This window comes from Thermobia domestica, chromosome 4 (assembly GCF_964235325.1).
Source record: "Thermobia domestica chromosome 4, izTheDome1.hap1.1, whole genome shotgun sequence".
In the NCBI taxonomy this organism is placed as follows: Eukaryota; Metazoa; Arthropoda; class Insecta; order Zygentoma; family Lepismatidae; genus Thermobia; species Thermobia domestica.
Window position 1 is genome coordinate 307,736,775 of NC_137457.1, and position 21,766 is coordinate 307,758,540.

Genomic DNA, 21,766 nt, shown 5'->3' on the forward strand with positions numbered 1-21,766 from the left:
ATGTTGACTGAAACCAAAAATTTGTTATCGACAGCATTTACAGATGAGGATATTACAAAACAAGAAAACAATGCTTCTACCTCGACTTCCGATGAATATTATCTAGAAAAAACACAACCTGAAATCAAGGAGGATGTATCTGATGGTGCAGAGGATGCATATGTAGATGTATCTGGTGAGGCATTGAAAGTTAATGGATCTGACATAGCTGCAAAATTGACTACGAAAAACATATCCAACACAATAAAAGAAAAAGTACAGGATAAACGTCAAAGGTAATACTTTATATTTTATCGTTACTGTAAAAAGAAGTTCAGAAATTTCATAAAAAAGACACAAGGATTGGATTGCTATCGCATATGTTATAAATTCAAGTTTACTAACATCTGTTTGGAGATACTTATTTTCTGAGCTAACACATTTTCTTGTGTTAATTTTCTAGATATAGGAATAAATGGGAAGTTTCTCAACTCGCTTAAGCCTACTTACACTGTCAAAATTACACATTGCACATATTAACGTGCCATAACCAGGAAAGAATAAAACGTGAAATAAATTCAATTTTTAAATTCCTTCAAATCTTTCCACTATCGTCCATTGCACTTTTTTTTTTTTTTTTTTTTAAAGTAATTGTTAGGTTTCTTTTGTGCTTCAGATTAACTAAATAATGTATTTTTATTTGAGTTTGAACCTATATTTATAGTGCTGCTGACAATTGCTAAATCAGTTAAAAGAGGTACTAATAATTCCCAAATCAAAAACTACATTACATCAATTATCTTATCAGAAAACATTAACATTAAAAAATTAAAAAAAAAACCTGTCTTATGCTGTTTATTTTTGGAATTCTATATATGGCAATATTTCTGTTTTCTAGCAGAGAAATTAGTCTTTATTCGGAAACCTCTACTATCTTCTCTAGACTGTTTTAATTACCCCAGTTTTGAAGAAAAGCAACTTTATTTGCTAAAATTGCATATACTTGCATTGTATATATTACATTTTCAATTTTAAAAGGAAACTTTTTCATTAAAATTCTGCCTTATATAACGAGAAGTCTTTTTTCTTTCATTTGGACCTTTCTCACTCCTTTTTTTTTTTTTTTTTTTTAACCTCACTGTTCTCTTTTATTAACCGAGCAAACTGCAGTATGTTGATGGATTAATATTGTGTACTTTTCTAGTTAGTTTGATCAGTTGATACTATTTTCCATTCCTAACATCCTACTAGTTCTGTATAATACTGGTTTTTCTCATAATTTTATCTTTCAAAATTAATATACTTTCACAACTGGCAACATGTTTTCATGCATATATTTGAAATAGAATTTCAGGGGACATTAATCCCAAGATCAAGATAAATTTATGTATTTTAGTACAACTATAGATCAAAGAATTGCCTTGAGAAAATACAGTGAAACCCGGACTGAATGAATTCCACCAGTTTTGATATAATATATATATTAGGGCTTCGCCCTCTGACGTTTGTTCGGCCAACCATTTATTTCAAACCCGGTAAGCTGGTTATAAAAAGAAAACGAATTATATGTTAGAGTTTCAGAGTAGGGTAATTTTGCCAATACCTTTCTTATAAGTTCAGAGGTAACAAAGTTCCCTGACCTCTTTAGTGTATGACATCCTCTGGATAATAGAGAAAGAGTTTTCTGTATTAAACGAGGTTTTCACACCGTTCTACTATTTACCATTAACCCTTTTAAATTCCTGCTTTTTAAAGGTAAATTATAGGCTTTCAGTCAAGCGGCTATAGCATCATCCCTATTTACCGTAGGATCATGGTTTATACCTTTTTTTTTTTCACAATAGAGCAACATTTTAAATGAGACCATTTACATTTCCCTACCATGTCCCTAAGGTGCGAAATTATGAGAGAAATCGGGATTTTTCTCTGCAAATATATATATATATATTTTTTTTCAAATTTTGAGCCCTTCTGGACCTCCCCTGTGTTAACACAGAGACCTGAAAATACTGAGAAATGTACTAAATGTGTGTACAAAATTTCAAATTTCTATCTTGAATAGTAAAGATGGGAAAAATATTTATCAATGATCCCCACAATGTCCTAGATTACCGCAAAAGACCCTGATCTCAGGTAAAAAAAAAAATTCCTGTCATCCCTATTTATCCTAGCATCATGGGTCGCCCATCGTTCACTTCAGAATAGAACTGCCTTTCAAACGGTACCATTCAAATGTCTCCATCGTGTATCTGAGGCGCGAAAATTGGGAAGAAAGGAATTTTTTGGTTAAAATATCCCTTTTTTTAAATTTTTGCCCCTCTGGATCCCCCCTGTTTTAACGTAGAGATCTGAAAAAAAAATCTGATAAATACTACTCGGTGGACTGAATGTTCGTGCAAAACTTCAATCTTCTAGCTACAAAAGTAAGTCCACCAAAAAATAAAAATAAGCCTAACAAAATATTTTTTTAGTTATGACGTCATCACGTCCCATGTATCAGCGCAGAAAGGCGTGAAACCACATGTAACGTTTTTACAATGCCTCTATACTTGAAAAAGCAAAGAAAAACCGAAGTAAAAAGCTTTATTGGTTCTTTTTAAATCGAATAAAAAAACACTAATTTAGTACCTAAATATAAATACTAGAACTCCAAAGGGTTAAATAATGCCCTCTATTATATATTATATATTAGTGGCTTTTATTCCAAAACATCTCGTTTGATATTCTACTTTATGCGGGAGAATTGCTGGAAGGAAGTGTTTTCTTGTCAATTACTGGTTCTAATGTTGTCTGTTGAATTTCCAATAACAGGGAGGTAGGTGTGTCTGATCAAGTAGCACAGGCAAGGGTTGTTCTAGACATGTCAGCTCCTGTTTACAAGTTCTCTGATGATACAATCTAATGTTGAAATATAGTATAATTTATCTTCATATTATGTACGTTACGTTAGGTCGTTGTACTAGCTAAAAGTTGAATAAACTAAAGAAAATATATGACACATTTCACTGATGTACTTCCCCCTTAAGAAAACAAAATTGTAATTTCACTCAAAAGTTAATATTTATTTTAATGTACTTCGCTTTTCATTATTAAATTTCGTGTGGATCTTACAGGCCTAGTCTCTTTTTCATTTTCTTTAATATTAGACGCTGAATGACTCGCAGTTACTAAGTTTTAGCCACGCCATCTATCTGCCGAAACTTGTTCATTGTAGTAAGTGTCAAATAAATTTGTTTCTAACATGACAATCATTGCCATCTGTATACCACTTGTATAAAATTAATAAAATAAATATTTACTTATATAACGAACTGTACTCTATTAAGAGGTCAGAAAAGTTATGTAACAACAGATTTTGGTGTAGAAAAGTGCATAACAAAGGTTTTGGTATTAAACAGCGGGTGTAATTATATGGGTGCGGAAGGAAGTGAGCAACTACAGAACTTTATCCTGTCTGGCCTGTCCTTCCACTACATTAGGTCGAGAATCGTCTATATATATATATAGTGTGTGTGTCCGTAATGCTGTGCAACCCAAAGTTTGATTGCGTATATCGTGAACGAAGAACGATAAAGACCTGTGACTTAAAACAAATGTAAGCGTGTTCTATTTAGATGTTATCGAGATCATGACCGATGTTGGAATTTCTAATGTTTTTGTGTAGTAACGAAAATGTAAAATAAACTTTAAAATGCACAAAATGAAGAAAATCACTATTCAGTTGCAGAAAACTGATCTCTTGCAAATGTATATGTACAGTATACATCAACATTTATGCATTCGTGCGAAAACGTGACAAAGTTGATCCAGTGTTGCCCTGTAAAAAGGCTATTTAATGCAAGTCCGTAAAATGCGTTTTTTTTTTTTTTTTTTTTTTACAGAAACGCGGTCCCCTGCAAACACTGTTGTTGTAAAATTACTGCAACAGGAGTGTTTTAGGTTAATTATTGATAAGAAATGATAATTTACACATAACTGGTAACCTGGGTTTTTATGCAAAAATTTGCCATGAAAGTATTGCTCACCTACAGCTGGCAACCCTGGAATCCTTGTAGAAAGAGAAGAGCGCTTTAACAACAAATGTTAGGGGAATTTGTTGGTGACCACATCATCTCCAAAACTTTGTGACTCTGACGTTCTCCAAACTTAAGATACCCTGACTTTTTATTATCGGGTTACCTGGAAAATGTGTACAAGTATAACCCCAGAGCCATTGAGGAACCTGAAGACGGGCATTGAAAGAGAAATTCAATCACCAGGAACTCTCTTAAAAAGATGTCAAGAACGTGGTGAAGCGTGTATATTTGTTTCTACAAGAACGCTGCAGCGACTTCGAGCATTTGCTGTACAGTGCCAGTCTCTTTCCACGAGGATTCCAGGGATGCGAGCTGTAGATGAGTAATTTGTATAGCAAATTTTTGCATAAACTAACTCTCAAGTTATCAATTATGCGCGAATTCTCATTATTTAACCTAAAACAGACCTGTTGCAGTAATTTTACAACAGTGTTTGCAGGGGCTGCGTTTCTGGTTAAAAACAAAAAAAAACGGACTTGCATTAAATAGCCTTTTTACATGACAACACTGCATCTTTGTCACATTTTTGCACCAATGGATAAATGTTGATGTATACTGCACATGTACAGGGAGATTCACCCACAGGAAATCAGATTTCTGCAACTGAATATTGATTTTCTTCATTTTGTACATTATTTTATTTTACACTTTCGAGAATTTCTCTCATTACTACACAAAAACCTTACAAATTCCAACATTGCTCATGATCTCGATAATATCTACGTAGAACACGCTTACATTTGTTTCAAATCTCAGGTCTTTATCGTTCTTGATTCAAAAGATATACGCAAACTTTGGGTTGCGCAACTTAGCGGACACACTACATATATATATATATATAGATAGATAGATAGATAGATAGATAGATAGATAGATAGATAGATAGATAGATAGATATACGGTTGACCATATATCTTGAAACACCCTTGTAACTTCTTACTATTGGACAAACAATACTGAAATTTTACAGCATGTAATTATCAACAGGGGACATCATTTGTCATACTCTGTAATGCCATAAGTTTAACAGTGTTGCAACCCAACATAAACCCCTATATTATTTCAAATGGCACCAGGTCAGGTATATCATACTCGTACTTCAAATCTACATGTTAAACGTATAAGTTGCTATCTTACATTTATTATTCATTGCTGTAAACTAAAGACGCTACAGTATCACAGGCATCCAAATTTTGGTGGCCTCTACACGAATAATAATGCAAATGAGATAGACGGGGCAATGTGCATCCAAAGTATTTTAAAGTCTATGATCATGATATGACGGATTTCGAATGAATACAAGCAATTAAAAATAAGTTTTTCAAAAGCCAGTTTTTCGAAAAATTGCTTAAATAAGTACTACATTCAATTGCATAGATGGTTTTCAGTCGATATGGAAATCATGATGCCATTTACGGTGATTCCGTATCTCAACCCATTCTGGAGATACGATTAAAACTGTTAAAATTTGCAACGCTGGTTAAAAGTTTGTAGTCCCGAGAACCTATTGTAATTACATCTATCAAAAGTATTGTTGTAATGTCACAGAATAGGAGTAAGTCGAAAATTACTTTAAGAAGTTCCCATAAATACGCCACTTTAAGCAGTATATAAAATTTTACCGTTTTTCATATATCCCGAATTGTTTGAGATATCAAACTGCTGTAAACAGCATTATGATCTCTATGTATATAGGAAACAGTGTACTAACTCGAAGCTATAGTATATATTTAAACTTTGGGGGGGGGGGGATAAAGTCCTTTGAAGTAGTCAGTTTTTAAATTCCTTGTTAACTTTGTTTCTACTCGCTCGAAATGTGTCATATGATGAGCGTAGTATTCGAGATTGAGATACTGTGGATGTGCTTTGCCTCTTCCACCTGAATTGCATCATTGCTCTTTTAGAACCCTCCCAAATGTGGTTGGTTTTCAGTGTTTGTTATACTATGTCATCGTTAGTTTGCAATACTGCAGAACAAGCTTGATATTATAAGTTTTATTTATACATGTAGATTTGAAATTTGTAATAATCTGACGCACTGCCATTTGGAGCAATAAAACTTTATATTGGATTGGTAACATTGTTAATTTGTGGTATCACACAGTATACTAAATAATGTTCCCCTGCTGATATTGGTATAATACAAAATTTCAGCGTTTTTGTCGATTAGTTTAAAATTTACATGGGCGTATCAAAATAAATGTTGCAGCCTTTATGTAGGGTGTTAATGAATACTATTTTAACTTTGGGTGTGATTCTGCACCAAAACAAAAAGATATTCATATAAGCATGTCTGGAAAATATGTCCTGTGACAATCCCTTGAGCACCTATTGCTGACATATGCATTTTTTGATGACGTGTATGTGACTTCATTTACACCAGTAGGGATGACACTTCACAAGTCTTCGAGTGCGTGATGCAATATATTTTATATGCAATATAATATATTTTCTCCATGCTTTCAGATGGACCTAGCCTTGAAACTGTGTAGTTTTCCCCACAGATCGATGTTTTTAATGTACATTTTACAGTTTTTTTTTAATTGCTAAATAATATCAAAATCGTGTAAACTAAATTGCTCTAAACAACCACCGTATTTTTAAATCACCCGAATTATAATTTTGTCTTCCGTTCAAAATGTATAACCTCTTCTGTAGGATGTGATAAAGACATATTTTATCATGAAACATAGTGGAGAAGATTGCTTTATCTATGTTTACTTTAACTAAAATCAAATCTGAATTTCTGCTTCACATTCTCGTGTAAAGTATTGAAATCCTCTAGACGACTTAATTTCTGAACACCTAAAAATATTGTAGACTTTTCTTATTTCCGTTATCAAACTGCACTATCAGTTCGCAAATTAATCCTGAAGCAGCCTCTTATTCGTTCACTGACAGAAGGGATAGTTTAGAATTCATGAGCGGGATATTCACTTACAAGATGTTCTGTTAACTTTAGTGAATTATGGAGAAAATCTGGATTATATTTAAAATGGATGAATAACAAAATATATATTTGAATATTGTAAAGTTGCTGTCAATATTAAGAATTAAATTAGATGTTTCAGATATACCGTGAAAATACACTCAACTTTATAAATGCAACTTTTTTTTACATGGGCATAAAGTTGCATAAAACGTAGAATTGACTTCTTATTGCGAATATTGAAAAGGTAAGTTAATGAATATTGCTCTTATATGTTACATAACAGTAAAAAAAAAAAGTTACATATGAAGTTCATGTATTCATTCTACATATGCATTTACACACAAAACATGAGTCTGGTTAATACTGTTTGAAAATACGTTTTACTTCTTTAACATGACTGTACATCGTAAGTTTAAAAGTAAATAAGATTGTAATTCAAATCCATACAAGTAAAAGCAAGTCGTAAATGGTAAACAGAATTAGTAAAGTGTAAATAAATAAAGATTAAATTATTGTCGAAAACTTAAAAAAAAAAAAAAAAAAAAAAAAAATTCATTTTCTAAAATACTCTATAAATACCTGTATACAAGAAACTATATCCTCACATCGTGTGACACTACACAAGTGTAGTGATTTTATAAGTCAAGCAAATTAAAAAGCTAAACAGCGTTGAATGTAACTGAAATGGTTGTAGTGGGTTCATACACGGTGCAAGTGTTTCTTGAGTTTTAATTGACAGCATGTGACCGTGATGGAAAACAAAGAAGCGACACAAATTTCTATAAAAAAAAAGAGAGAGACAGGAAGAAATAATAATATAGAAATTATGGGTAGAAAGGGTAATATACCTCGATCATTTTCGTTGGGTCTATGCAAACTACGTATCTTGAATCTCATCTCTCCAGATGGTATCCTCCTCGTTATGGTTCTCTGTCCGTCGTGCATTACTGCTACAACTCGCCAAGCTTTAAGACTCCTCCCTGTAAGATTTCGAATTGTCTTGACTTCTTCTCAGAGCAAGAACCTGACAACTTGCCGTTCAACGTTTAGCCTCAATCAATGATGAATACCGTAACAAAGCCTCAGTACAATACTAGAATCTCTCTTACTTCTCCAGCGCAATTCAGATTAATTCACGTCGACGATTCCTACGGCGAACTGCCCACATCGCCCAATGGAAAGAAGAACTTGGTAAAATTGGTGATGTTGATTCTGGCTTTTTGTATAGTTATATAATGTAGGCGTGAGAATGGAGGATAGAATCTCGGTTTATTTTCATTATTTAACACTCATATAACAGTTACATAAATTATAACATGCAGTGCGATAAGATATTTAAAAAAAAAAAAAAAATATTTTGACGCAGCGGTTCGGTTCTGGCTGATAGGAGGCATAACCGTCGTCTGTTGCTAGTCATTAAAGTCTGTTCGGTCTAATGCACTCATGACATCACAAATGAAATAAAAATCTTTCACAGAGTATTCCTAATTCCAATAACTAATCAATAAATCAATGACGGATCAATAGTCAATCCACGATTTTCCAGTCACTCTTTCTGACATTGATTTCTTTACAAAATCTACTTCATATTAGTGAACCGAAAAGATTATTCATTCCTATGATACATTATAATTATATAACAGGAAAATAAAACATTGTACTACTGTTTTAAATATATATATTTGCAATATTTAGGATTATTAAAGTTTGTCTATGATTTTCATCACCAGCTGTCTAAAGCGCTGACATTTACAAAATCCTAACATGAAACTCAAAAACTCGCTTATAATCAGATAAAAGCCTATCTTATTATGTAGAGCCTCTTACCAAAATTAGCAGATTTAAAAGCTTAAATATGAAATAAGTAAACTTACACACATTAAAAGTCTGCTTTGAAATGCAGGAAAGCTTCGTCGTTAAAAGGTGACCAAATGCTTTCCCGTTGCCCCCTAATGCGTAAACTCTATATACCGTAACGGTCAGTGTTGGCCATGAGTTGCGAAGTTAGGTGCATGCTTCACAGGCCCTTGAAACGGGAACAACAGACGGATTAAACCAGCATGATCCTGCAGATATAAACAAGATTCGTCAAGGAGGATAACATCTTGTCAATCAGCCTCCATACATAAAGTTATCGACACTGTAGCAGAAGAATCGGTTCCGTAAAATCTTGCCTTGCATTCTGGATTACCTCAAACCGTGCATGTAGCCTCGTGGCTGTATAAACCTGTAAAATCCATGCTGTTATGTTAGCATGCCATCCGCAATAGTTACGTTCACAATATATGTTCTAACAGTCAGAGATATAATCAGGCTCCTAGGATCCTTGACTTTTGTTTATTCTTTCTTGCTCGAGCCACCAATTCCATAATCGCAACACTGGCTGTATTTGGTCCAAAACGGACATATTAATTTTGTGAAAAGATAACTCCTTATCTTTATATTACATAATTTTTCTGAGATTAAATACGGAAATATTGGTACGTCTATCACATTCGCCAACAAGAGAATTTGAACAATCAGGATACAGTCGGCATTCAAGTTTGTAAAGATAATAATAATAATCTTATGACCAACTCTGAATGTGTGATAATGTAGTAAATTGAAGATATGATGTTATAAATTAGGTAAAGGGAACTTCGAAACCCGAACTTCATTCACTGTACACTACATTCAATCCTACATTTTATCTTTATTTTCAACTAAAAGTCAAGGTGAGTATTATGGAGAATTTTCCCCTACTCTTCCATCATGAATGAATTTACTCGTTCATAAACTGTAATTATCGAGTTCTTTCTCCTTGTTGATCTTAGTAGATACGATTGGCTACGTACCAGTTTAGTTAATTCATTAGTTAACTTATTAACAAATAAACTTCGATTTCCAGCCGGCTCGTAATAGGGTTTCAAACTAACTAATTGTCTTCTTCAATTGTTTCACTTACAGTATGTGGTAAGTGCCGTTATTCGATATCAGTTTCCACCGTTAGGTTATTTTCTTCCAATAAATGGATCCTTTTTCAAGATTTCAGGTGAATGTAATATTCTAATGTAAATGTAATCTCATTCTAGGAATTATACTAGAAAACGTCCAGTATGTGAAATTTGTACAAAGGATTTTGCTCATAAAAACAGTCTCAAGACACATATGCGTACTCACACGGGAGAGAAACCATATAGATGTGAGAAATGTGGGAAAATGTTTTCAACAAATGGTCATCTTAATAGACATTTGCGTTTTCATATGGGAGTACGTCCGTATGTTTGTGATGTATGTGGCCAGACATTTTCCAATCTCCGACAGCATATGCGCGTTCATACGGGCGAGCGGCCACATCAATGCGGATTATGTCTCAAATCTTTTTCGCAAAAACCCGCTTTAAAAGTACATATGCTCTATCATTCCGGTGAAAAATCACATGCATGTACTTACTGCGAGAAAACTTTCGTTGAACGATGTTCATTGAAACGTCACATGAAAATCCATACAGGAGAAAGACCATATGTATGTAATGTGTGCGGAATGACTTTTGTTTATAAAAGTTGTTTAAACAAACATCTCCGGGTACACACCGAAGAAAAATCTTTTAAGTGCACTGTGTGTGACTCATGTTTTGGATTTAAAACTACCCTTGAAGCTCATAAGAGAATACATACAGGTGAGAAACTTTATATGTGTGAAATTTGTGGAATATCGTATGTTCATAATGCAGCTCTCCTGTACCATATTCAGGTTCATACTGCACAGAAACCTCGTTGCACATGCACAATATGCGGAAAATCATTTTCAAGAAAATCTATACTGGTTAAACATCTCAAAGTGCACAGAGGTGAGATGTAACTCATCTGTCTAATATAATATGTGAAGGAAAATAACGTGAGTATGCAAATTAATCTGTGCTATAGCAATTTATTGTAATAAAAAGGCTATGTAGATATATATATATATATTTTTTAGGTATTCTGAGTAGTATGTAAATTTCACTACAGAGTGGATTGTTTATATAAGTATTCAAATTTGAATGGGAATGATTTATGGCAATGTATCTGATATTTAAGACTAGTAGTTCGTAGCGAAACTGGTTCAATTATGTTATTTTAATAAATTTGTATATCAGATGTGATGACATTGGAAGTCAATACAGATCTCTGTGTCATTGGATATTTCTGACAAGGTATCCCCGTACATCGTGCATTGCATCTCATTTAAACCTGACGAAATGGTAGCTGGCATACCTGAAGTAAGTAAGTAATAGCTTGTCTACCTGTTATATACAACCAGCTGGCATATGTAAGTACAATCACTTTGCTTTTAAAGATCATTTCAGGTGCAATGAATGAGACTCATATAGAGGGTAACTTGCATTATATAACGTTAACACTCTCAGCTATATTGCAGATCTAATAATACTCTATTGAGCGTTGAACTGTACAAAACAGTTAATATTATGTAAGAGAAATATTTGTTTTAATTCACAAATAGTTCAACTTTTGAGTGAAAATAATTATGAAAAATTCTATAGAACAGGAACTTGCTTGATACTTAATTTCGATATATATATATATATATATATATATATATAAAGAGAGAGAGAGAGAGAGTTACGTTTATAAAGCCTTTGTATAAACCCAAGTTGCGTGACCAAAAGTATTTTAATTTTTACCTGAAATATAAAGAGTACGATCTCAATATATATCAGAAAGAAAAGCTGGAAGAAGAAGACCAACAATATACCTATAAAGGAACCAAACGAGAAGTTTTAAAATTAGGTAGTGTTGCTCAAATAAGGCATTTTTCTAACATCACAGTTGATGAGTAATTTTAATAAAATAAATCCAAAACTTGAGTCATTCAGTTTTATTAGATTCTACACATTCGTCCTCTACTAATATTGGCCAGATCAGCCAAAAACTAACGATTATATTTTGTCTAAGATTGATTATCTACTGAATATATTGTTTTTGCCAAGCACTTCCAGTAATTGTGTAGACAAGTCTTTTAGACTGTATCTATATCCAATTTTAGTAATTATGAACTCATAAGAAAACATCTTTGTTGGTAACTTCCAACAAAATTGGCATTATTGGTCACTAACGAAGCTTTTTCTAATTTTTGGCAAATACATTATTATTTTAATTATATCCCCAGTTCTTAATTTTAAGTATTGTGTATTTTAACTGATTTTTATTTTAGCTCCTTTCAAAATTCCAAATGAGATGGCATTTTCTCGAGTTGGGACGAGCTTGTCGATATCCCCACAGGTGCCAATTATTTCGTACTTTGTGTTTAATAAATCTTTTTTCGGCGTAGTTATTAATAATAGACAAACTCCAAATTATTTCATGTACCTCTAACTGTAATACAGTTTCTGAAAAGAGATATCTAATATTGGCTTGTTACTCGCATAAAAAGAATTTGTAGAGAAATCTTCGAGAAAAAAAAAAATATATTTACCAACAAATAAACAAAAAGTAACGTATAAATAGGAAAATAAAGCATAATTTATCAGAATAGGATAAATTACAATCATTCTAAAATGTCGAGTTTCTTAAATTATATGGTTAATTGAATATATCTCCAAAAGAAATCAGCATTACAAATAAGCTACACACATTTGTATAGAAAGGCTCTCAAGAAACGTCGCCGCATGGTTTTCATCTTAACTGGGCTATCAAACATGAGCAAGATAAATTATAAAGTTAAGTAATAAGATTTGAAGGTTTATTGTGGGAATCTTGTTCTTCTGTCCACTTCAATACACAGTACCTCCAAAGTGAAGGAGGGAACAACCGTAAGAGAGAAGCAAAGGAACCAATACATAATTGACTGGCAATAATCTAAGTACAGTGGACTATAATTAAATTGAAACTTTGTCTACAATATAATAATAATTATTGTTATTGGCACGGGAGACCCGGGTTCGATTCCCGGCGGGAGCTCATGTGGTTCGGATTCCACGTTAATCAGTAGGTCCACGTCTCACATAGCCTCGCTGCTGAAAGGGACGCTAAACTGAAATTCAACTCAACTCAATTATTGTCATAGTTTTGTCACTCCGAAGTGAATTGCTACTAGCCACCACGGTCGTTAAGATTCTGAATCTAGAAAGATTAAGAAAGAGATAAAGTAAAAATAGTACTGTAACTAGAAACATAACTAGCTGATTAATCGTTTTCTTCTTTTGTTTATTACTCAACTTGTTGTTCAAGTGTTATCTTACTGCGAAATTTCCCAGCGACATTTCTTGAACCCCATCGAAATTAGCAAGGTGCGAGCAAAAATACTTGGTGACATTGTGTTTTCTGGTACCATGTGATTCATCCTATAGATAGTTGACAAAGAGTTGTTTTCCTCCATACCTCCAATGCAAGGTATTTGAGATAATGAATAAAGCAGATCTTTGTTTTTAAAAGGATTTAAGATCTCAACAAACAAAGTGAAACAATTCTTATTCCCAATGTCAATATTACGAACCTTATGACAATAAAGTGACATTATGCTAGAGCATAATGAAACAAAGAGTAAACCAAAATTTAGAACATAGAATTTTACTGTGGGCATGACGAGTTCCTTTTGGAAGAAGACTGAACCAGAACATAGTCACTCTCTCGGCGAAGCAGTCAAAGACTTTCGTAATCTATTTACTGTTAGAGTGTGTTCTTTTGTGTATAATTCTTGATTTTCTCGAGAAGTTCTATTGTAAATAAATAGATAATTAGTACTGAAAATTAGTATGCAAATCTTACCTGAATGACAAATGTGTAGAAATAATTTGTTTCATAACTGCTTTGTACCTGCCAATATTTAGATCAGTAAGCACGAGCTGAACAATGTAAGCTTTTAGCCAAAATATATCTTCTAAGCTCTGTACTTGCTACTCAAAAAGTTGGTGCTTAGATTCGAAAGCGACCTGAAGCTAAAGGATTGAGCCCCCACAACCACATTCAGACACACTGAAGCTCTCAATTCGAGCCAGATAAATATACATATTGGGAAAAATTAGCAGTATTTTTTATATATAATTTATTTCGTAGAAAGGGAGAAAGTTCCGGCTCGCTTATGAGGTAAAATAGACAAACCAAATGAAAACCCTAGTATTCCCAGTCCATTATTTTTCCAAGAGGAGACAGATTATTATTATTATTATTATTATTATGACCGTTCTTTTATCGTTAAGATCACTAGATTACTATTAATAACTTGACAACGATTCAGTACATCACTCAAGGGTGGACGGATTTAGTAATGTCTTTTATTCGGAAATTCAAATTTTTTGTCGGAAGCAGCATTTCATTTATAACCTAATCTGACTGGTTGATTTAGGTTTTGTACTTTCGAGCAAGAATAGAACAGAAGAAAGTACGGTTCCAGTGAAAAAGTAAAAAGTGTTTGAGATTTCGACGGTTATGTTTCGCGGCTCCCTACATAACGAAAAAGTATTTTTGACCACTATCGCCCCGATGTAAATATGAGACTAGTCATTGGTACTAAATCATACATCAGTTCTTTGTATAATTCATCCCTTGACTACAATTAAGACCTCAAAGATTTTTGACATGTTTTCAAACTGTTTTGCATAAATTTGAACATTCAGTGCCTTCTGTCTGCATAGTAAGGATGTATCCTACCAATTAGGCTTTTGTCGTAGACCAATTTGCTTAGAGTTTGATGTTAAGAACTGCCACAACGATTCGACAGGGTGCATATCTGCACTATTGTCCGAAAATTAGTGTTTATATCAGGGCTATTTCTCTGTTGCTGAACACAGAAATGACCATCGAAACATTGATGAAAACCTGCCGTCTTGCATATAAAGATTTTATCGCCAGATGGAAACCTCTGATTCTCTGCTCTCATCACAAACTCTCTGATGACGTCTCATAAACTTGGTACTGAAAGGAACGTTAAAAAATACTACAATACAACTAATCAATGTCCTCTCATGACCTTATCCGTTTAACTTTTCATGTTCTCTTTCTATAACATGTTTTTTGCATGATCCATGCATAGAAATAACACTCCACTTCTTTGCTTTGGTAGGATATTTTCCGTGCAATACTATGCGATACCTTTCTAAATCTAATAATGTAGTTGTTAATACTTTAAAAAAATGTTTTATCACTGCTCAAAATGTTAAAACTGATGGAACAATCTGTCTAATCCTCTTACCAACTATACCGATATTCAATCTTATGTACACAAAAAAATATTTGCGTTCTTCAATAATTCTTTATTATAATTCCTGTGCCTTATGTACTCTTTCAATAACACAATTCATATTTATCATTCCACAACTATTACATATTTACTATCCACAATATTTTCATAATAACTCATATCGTAAACATCAACTTATACATCCATCCTAATTCTGTATCTTATTTGTACATTCAATGTTCCCTTAAGTGCATATCAGACATTCTCGTATTTCTAAGCACTTCTATCCCAAGCCTATTTCCAATAGTAATTAACCTTTCATATTACAGTTTTCTTTTGAACACTAACATAATATTATATATATTACATTACATTTGTTTTATATATTTGGGAAGCAAAGCAAAGCAAACAATTACTGTGCAACAGTGAATTTTTTTACAGAAATGTAAATGGTCATCCTTCATTGATTTTTGGGCGCTGAACACGAAACTGACAATAAAAATGTGCTCCTGCGTAAGATTTACTTGTAATTATACAATTTACATGTTTTATATATAAGCCTATAATAATGAAATTGTAAAGGTAAAAGTCACGAAACATTGAAATGATTACGGAAATAAAAATAGATATTTTTTATAATTTCTTGAACAATGAACAATAAATTGACAATGATAATATGTTCCTAGCTCAGATTTAGTGGTAATTGCATAATTTACCTTTTGCATATAATGCTATTATAATGAAATTGTAAAGGTAAAAGTCACCAAACTTTGAAATGATTACGTAAATAGAAATATCCGTCCCTTATAATTTTTTGGGCGTTGAACACGAAAAACACAATAAATACGTATTCCGAATTCAGATTTAGTACTAATTACACATTTACGTTGTGCATATAACGCTATGATAATGAAACTGAAAAGATAAAAGTAACAAACATTAACATAATTACGGAAATAAAAATAGCTGTCTCTTATAAATGTTTGGACACTGAATATGAATATCAAGAATATAATGTCCTCCTGGTACACTATGGGTGTAGTAGCACTCTTAACATTTTGCGTATAGCGCTACAAGACAAGAACTGTATTGGTAAAATTTACCTAAAGTATCTATTTTAAACACGTCGTCTCTTTGCTTGTTTCTTGTGAGGAACATCTGGAGCATCTCTTGGAATCATCCAGCAGAAATTCGCTAACATTGAAACTAACCACTTTCCTTTGTAATAGAAATGTCCTAGTCATATTGCTCTCCTTGCTCGTCACTGAAAGATCCACAATTCACTGGTAAGACATCAAGGTGAGAATGGAGGAAGTGCATTTTAAGTGACATATTGAACCCAAGTTCCTCGTAGGCAGATAACAATTCTTCTAATAATTCTTTGTAATTTTCGGCTCGGTGGTTGCCCAAGAATCTGGTATAAACATTGCGGAAACAATGCCACGCATGCAGCTCATCAGCACTGAGAATAGATTCAAACACCTCGTCTTGCAATAGCTTGGTATTTGCGCACCAATAAAGACTCCTTGCTTAATCTTTTCTGTACTTAGACGCGGAAACTTTTGACACAAGTATGCCAATGCATATTCATTCCTGTTCATGACCTTCACAAATGCCTTCATGAGTCCAAGTTTGATGTGCAGTGGTGGTAGTACAACGCTTTATGGGTTCACGAGAGGTACATTTGATTTTTTTCCCGCCTAGTAACAAAGTTGTTCGTCGCGGCCATTCCTTTTGAGTGTAATGGACATTCTTTGCACGACTATCCCACTCACCTAAGCAACAACTGTACTTTGTATAGCCACCCTGTAGACCAAGCAAAATTGCGATCACCTTAAAATCACCACAAACTAACCACTTGTGTTCACGATATTTTATAAGATCCAGAACGCGTTCCAACATGGGATAACTTTCTTTACCTAGGAGTGCATAAGCAACAGAGATTGATGCTGATACCTCCTTACTGTTGTACAGGAGCACAGCCATAAAGCTTGTTTTGAAGACGTCTATAAACAGTCTCCAATCTTCTACTTTGTACGGAATCTTCAGCTTCTGCATCAAACCTGGAATATCAATGCAAAATACTAACTCATCGGTGCAGCAAAAATATTTTGCAAGATCTTTTTGACGATCGCATCGATTTGTATCCTCCAGAAGGTTCCACTGCTGTAACCTAGATGCTAAGAGCGCAGCGTTATTCTTTGGCAGTTCCAAATCTGTAATCAGGTCATGAAGCTCTGCGTGTGTGAGTCGGTGTGATTCAGGATAGTTGGTTTTCGGCTCAAATGAAGGATCAGTGTTACTGGTATGTGGAGCAGGTTCACCTTTACTTTCATTCTCTGTATCACTTTCCGTCGGAATGGTAGCCGGGGGATCGGGAAGAGGCAATCCTTCTCCATAGGCCACTGGACGAATGACAGTATCACTGAGTATTCGATCTTCCTCTTCGCATTTATACCTTTCTTGAAGCAGAGTAACATGCAAAAGTAGCAGACTGAACTATGATTTATTGGTTCACGCCAAATGGTAGGCACAGCAAAGCGCATGGAAACGTTCTTCCCATGCATCCAGGCATTGAGGGTAGATGAACAACTCATACAACAAACGTGGGGTGCCCATGATTTATCCTAGTCTCCAATACTACACCCAAAGTATAATAAATATGCTCTTCGCACTGCAGCAGTCAATGGCCGTTTCCTGGAACCACAAATCACATCCGCGCATATGTGGCACACACTGTCCACCAATTTTTTACAAACGCGGGATATTGCTGCACTTTCCTTGAATCACTGACACTTCGCAATGAAAACAATATGTACAACAGCGATAATGTCCTCACTCACTACTTTCAAACTGCTGGTTCACCAGTAACACAAACAGTATGCCAAGCTACAGCACGCCACGAATACGATTAGGGACGTTAACTGGAGCTAGTTACAACTCGCAAGCATTGCCTCATGTGACTCATGAGACGCTCATACTAGCTGTTGATAACGTACAACGTTGCCAAGTCGAATATGCAGCAAATTCTTGTCAAGAACGACACTTTGTACCGTGTTAAACAATAATTTCAAATCATGTATACGAAAAGGGGGCAAGATGGTATTTTCCCTTTAATGACTATATTTGTAAACAGTAAGAAATCTTAGAAGTTGAGGAAGAAGATGATATCAAGGCGAAAGTACTGCATGAATGCCGGCAAATTTGCTTTAAAAACAGGTGTGTTTAATTGACATAGAAAAATAGTAGTGTAACTGTAAATTCCAGTTGATGGGTACTAAAGTATTTCATAAATGTAGTGTGTATATGCGAAAATTCTAAGCATTACGACGGGAATCGGAGGGTGTTGTGAACAAAGACATATAGCCCCATGGCACCATAGATGCATTGGTTTTGGAAAATAGCGAAAAATATTTGCAAATGTACTTCGGGGCAAGTTGATACAGAAAGACGTGGAGCAAAATGGTACATGTATCTTCTTGCCCCATTATTGTTTCTATTAATGGTACAGGGAAGAAATACGTTGAGTCACACTTTGAATATTGTTCAGGAGAGCGTATCTAAAGTTCGGAAACCTATGCTTTTCTCCTTGAGGGCATGTAACCCTGTACGCGATTCATTTAATAGCTAATAAAAATGATACAGAAAGAACTTACTTCAAAGCATAAGAAGGGGAAAAGTATCAAGAACTCATCACCACCCAAACGTGAATATTACTGCCCGATATGTTCAGAAAAATGTGTCAATCCGCAGTCCACTGATTGGATTGAATGTTGTGACTGCAAACAGTGGTTTCATAAGAACTGTACAAATTATAAAGGTATTAGTCCTTTTATCTGTAGTGGTGAATGATTACTGATAGGAATTCGGCATACCTCCAGTTTCACCTCCCATTTATTTTTTATTTTATTTTATTTTTGAATTTTAGTTTTATTATTATCATTTAATTCTATATTACTTCAGAATTAGTTAATTTGCTTTTCATTGAAATTATTGTCAGCGAACAAAGAATATATAATAATAGTTTTATTTCAAAGTTACAAGATTAGAAGAATAATGTGAATATAGACTATGAGTAGACTAATCCTTTTCAGGTTTCTATTTTCAAATTACAAATGCAGTATTGACCTAGTTTTTTTATTATTATTATTATTATTATCTGCATCGTTGAGATCTCTCAGTGTAACATTTGTGTTTATCACTAATATATATTTTAAATGTTCGATATAGATTTATTTGTAGTTTTAGATTACAAAATTATACATTATTTATATGTAAGGAAAGCATTAATATTGTATCAACTTGCCCCAGTATTAATATCATCTTGCCTCGGTATGTGGGGGTAAGATGATATTTTTAACCTAGTCATTAAAAACAAATATTCCTCGGCAATCATTAAGGGAACATCAATATCACTTTGTTAGTTTTTACTAGAAATATCAATCTTTCTGTAGGTATAAGAAGCTGCGACTTGCGATGAATAGTACTTTCACCACGTGATGAAAAACAACAACTGTATCATCTTGCCCCATCTTCCCCTACTTATAATGTCCCATAGCGTTATATGCAAAATATAAAACGCTAAATTACCCAAAAACCTGAGCCAGGAGAGAATTTTTTAAGTGCGATTTTCACGTTCTGTGGCCAAAAATCAATAAAGAACGGTTACTTTCGTTTCCGTAAAAAATAAAAAGTGAAAAAATATTGAACAGTGTTACCAGAAATATGCGTTCGCAAAGATTTTTTTCCTAACCATAATTTATTTTTGTATATTAACAAATATTGTACTGTATTTGTTTACTGTTCTTCATTGCTGAATGGTTTCGTCTCGGTATAACCCAGTGAAAACTTTCTTCACCATACTTGAGAAAATTTTTCGTTCGTTACTGGAACACTGTGGTTCAAGCCACCATTAAATATTTCCCTCAACACACTCCGTGTCAAAATAATTGTATCATACTCACCCATAGCACATTTTGTTACCTTGAGATTAATTTGACAGAAGTCGATCAAGAATATCTCTCTTTTGTAGTTTGCTTTCGGTCTCTTTTTTTTTTTTTCGTCCTTCAACAAGCTTGAGTGATTTTTTGTTCTTTCAATTCCTTCGCAATACGATTAATATACGACACAGTACCTAAACATGTTAGTAGTTTCATTCGGGATTTTATCTGTGGAGTCAGCAACACTTTAATATTTGTCCGTGTCCAAGAAAAAAATGTATGAATATATGGCCATTTTGACTAGTTTATGTCTTGGACAATTGCGAAAGCGACTGTTGCCTACTTCTATACGTCCTAATTTTGATAGCCACTCCTTTAGGCGATCTTCAGCTTGAGAGATTATTTTCCGGTTATCAGTATTTTCCACAATGTCTTTAATGCATCAGGAGACAATACAGACAAGTAGATAATAACATAATTACTAATCTGCAATTACATATATGAGTATAAAGGATACATTTATTATTTAGAAATAACAGTATAAATGCTCAAAAGTGAACTGTTATTTCCTTCATGAGTACTAGAAACAGATCTGAGAACCATATTACGTAACTGAAACACAATAGAAATATCACAGAGACTATAATCATGTTACTCGTCCTTAAAAGTTAATTTTGCTAAATAATTTGTTTACATTTGTATATACCCTCGTCTACAATTCATATTCATCAATGTGTCAGAACCAAATTTGAAATTTAAGGCTTTTATAAGAATCTCTAGGAAGTTTTTCAAATCTTCTTCCTATTCCCTGAAACAAGAGTGATTTACTATAGAGTTGGAATAAATTACCATTTTTGTCAAAAATGTCTGTAAGTTTTTGTTTGAAAATATCCACAGGATGTAGTTTACTCTTGGAGATGTTTTTCGAACAAAAATTCTTAGAACTGACTCAGGTGAATTTCATCACACATCGTAAGTGAACCTTTCCTCAAAGAATATAGAATATAATGTAAGCCATTTCTCCTGAAAAGAATCACAAGAGATTGTTTACTCTTGGAGTGACATAATTTCAACTCAAGTGATTTTGTTCGTATTTCATTAACAACCCTACCATGTGATATCAGTCGCTTTGCTGGAGAAAATTGTAAGGATATTACTTGTTTGTGTGTGTGATTTCTTCTGGGAGATTTGGTCGAAAACGACTCTCGCCATTTTGTTCGTATTTCGTAGATAAATCTTTTATTAACAATTTTACAATATGGCGTAAGTAGTTTCTCCTGACAAAATCAGCAAGGAGTAACTTACTGTTGGGGCAGTTTTTTTTTTTTTTTTTTTTTTTTTTTTTCATATAATTTTGTTCATATTTCAATAATATGTTTCCGTAGTAACCTACAGCATGACAAAATTTAAAAGGAGTTAGAAAGTTTGCCACGGTGGTGTCCGCACTCTTTATTCTTTACATGAAAGCTCCAAATAGTTTTGCCTCCTGTGGGCAGGCGTGCATTATGCAATGCAACCCGGAGTTTGGGATAGTAGAACTTTTGAACCTGAAGCGATATATAAATAGTGGTTATACCAAAATGAGGTTTTGTTCATGCATATATTTTTTAACTAGGAAGCAACGATTGAAGTACACAAGGAACCACACAGTGTTGTCAGACGTAATCGAAGGCGTAATTTTT

The 21,766-nt window shown here is 33.7% G+C and overlaps 1 protein-coding gene across 1 annotated transcript in view; it reads left to right on the forward strand.

The window, feature by feature from the left end:
* Positions 1-11,833, forward strand: part of LOC145684281 (uncharacterized) — a gene marked incomplete in the record, with an annotated part of 12,128 nt that extends 295 nt beyond the window's left edge. The window contains 2 exon segments of the mRNA XM_081756424.1: positions 1-275; positions 10,059-11,833. Of these exon segments, the coding sequence (XP_081612550.1) occupies positions 1-275; positions 10,059-10,827 (1,044 nt within the window).
* Between the last annotated feature and the right edge of the window lie 9,933 nt (positions 11,834-21,766).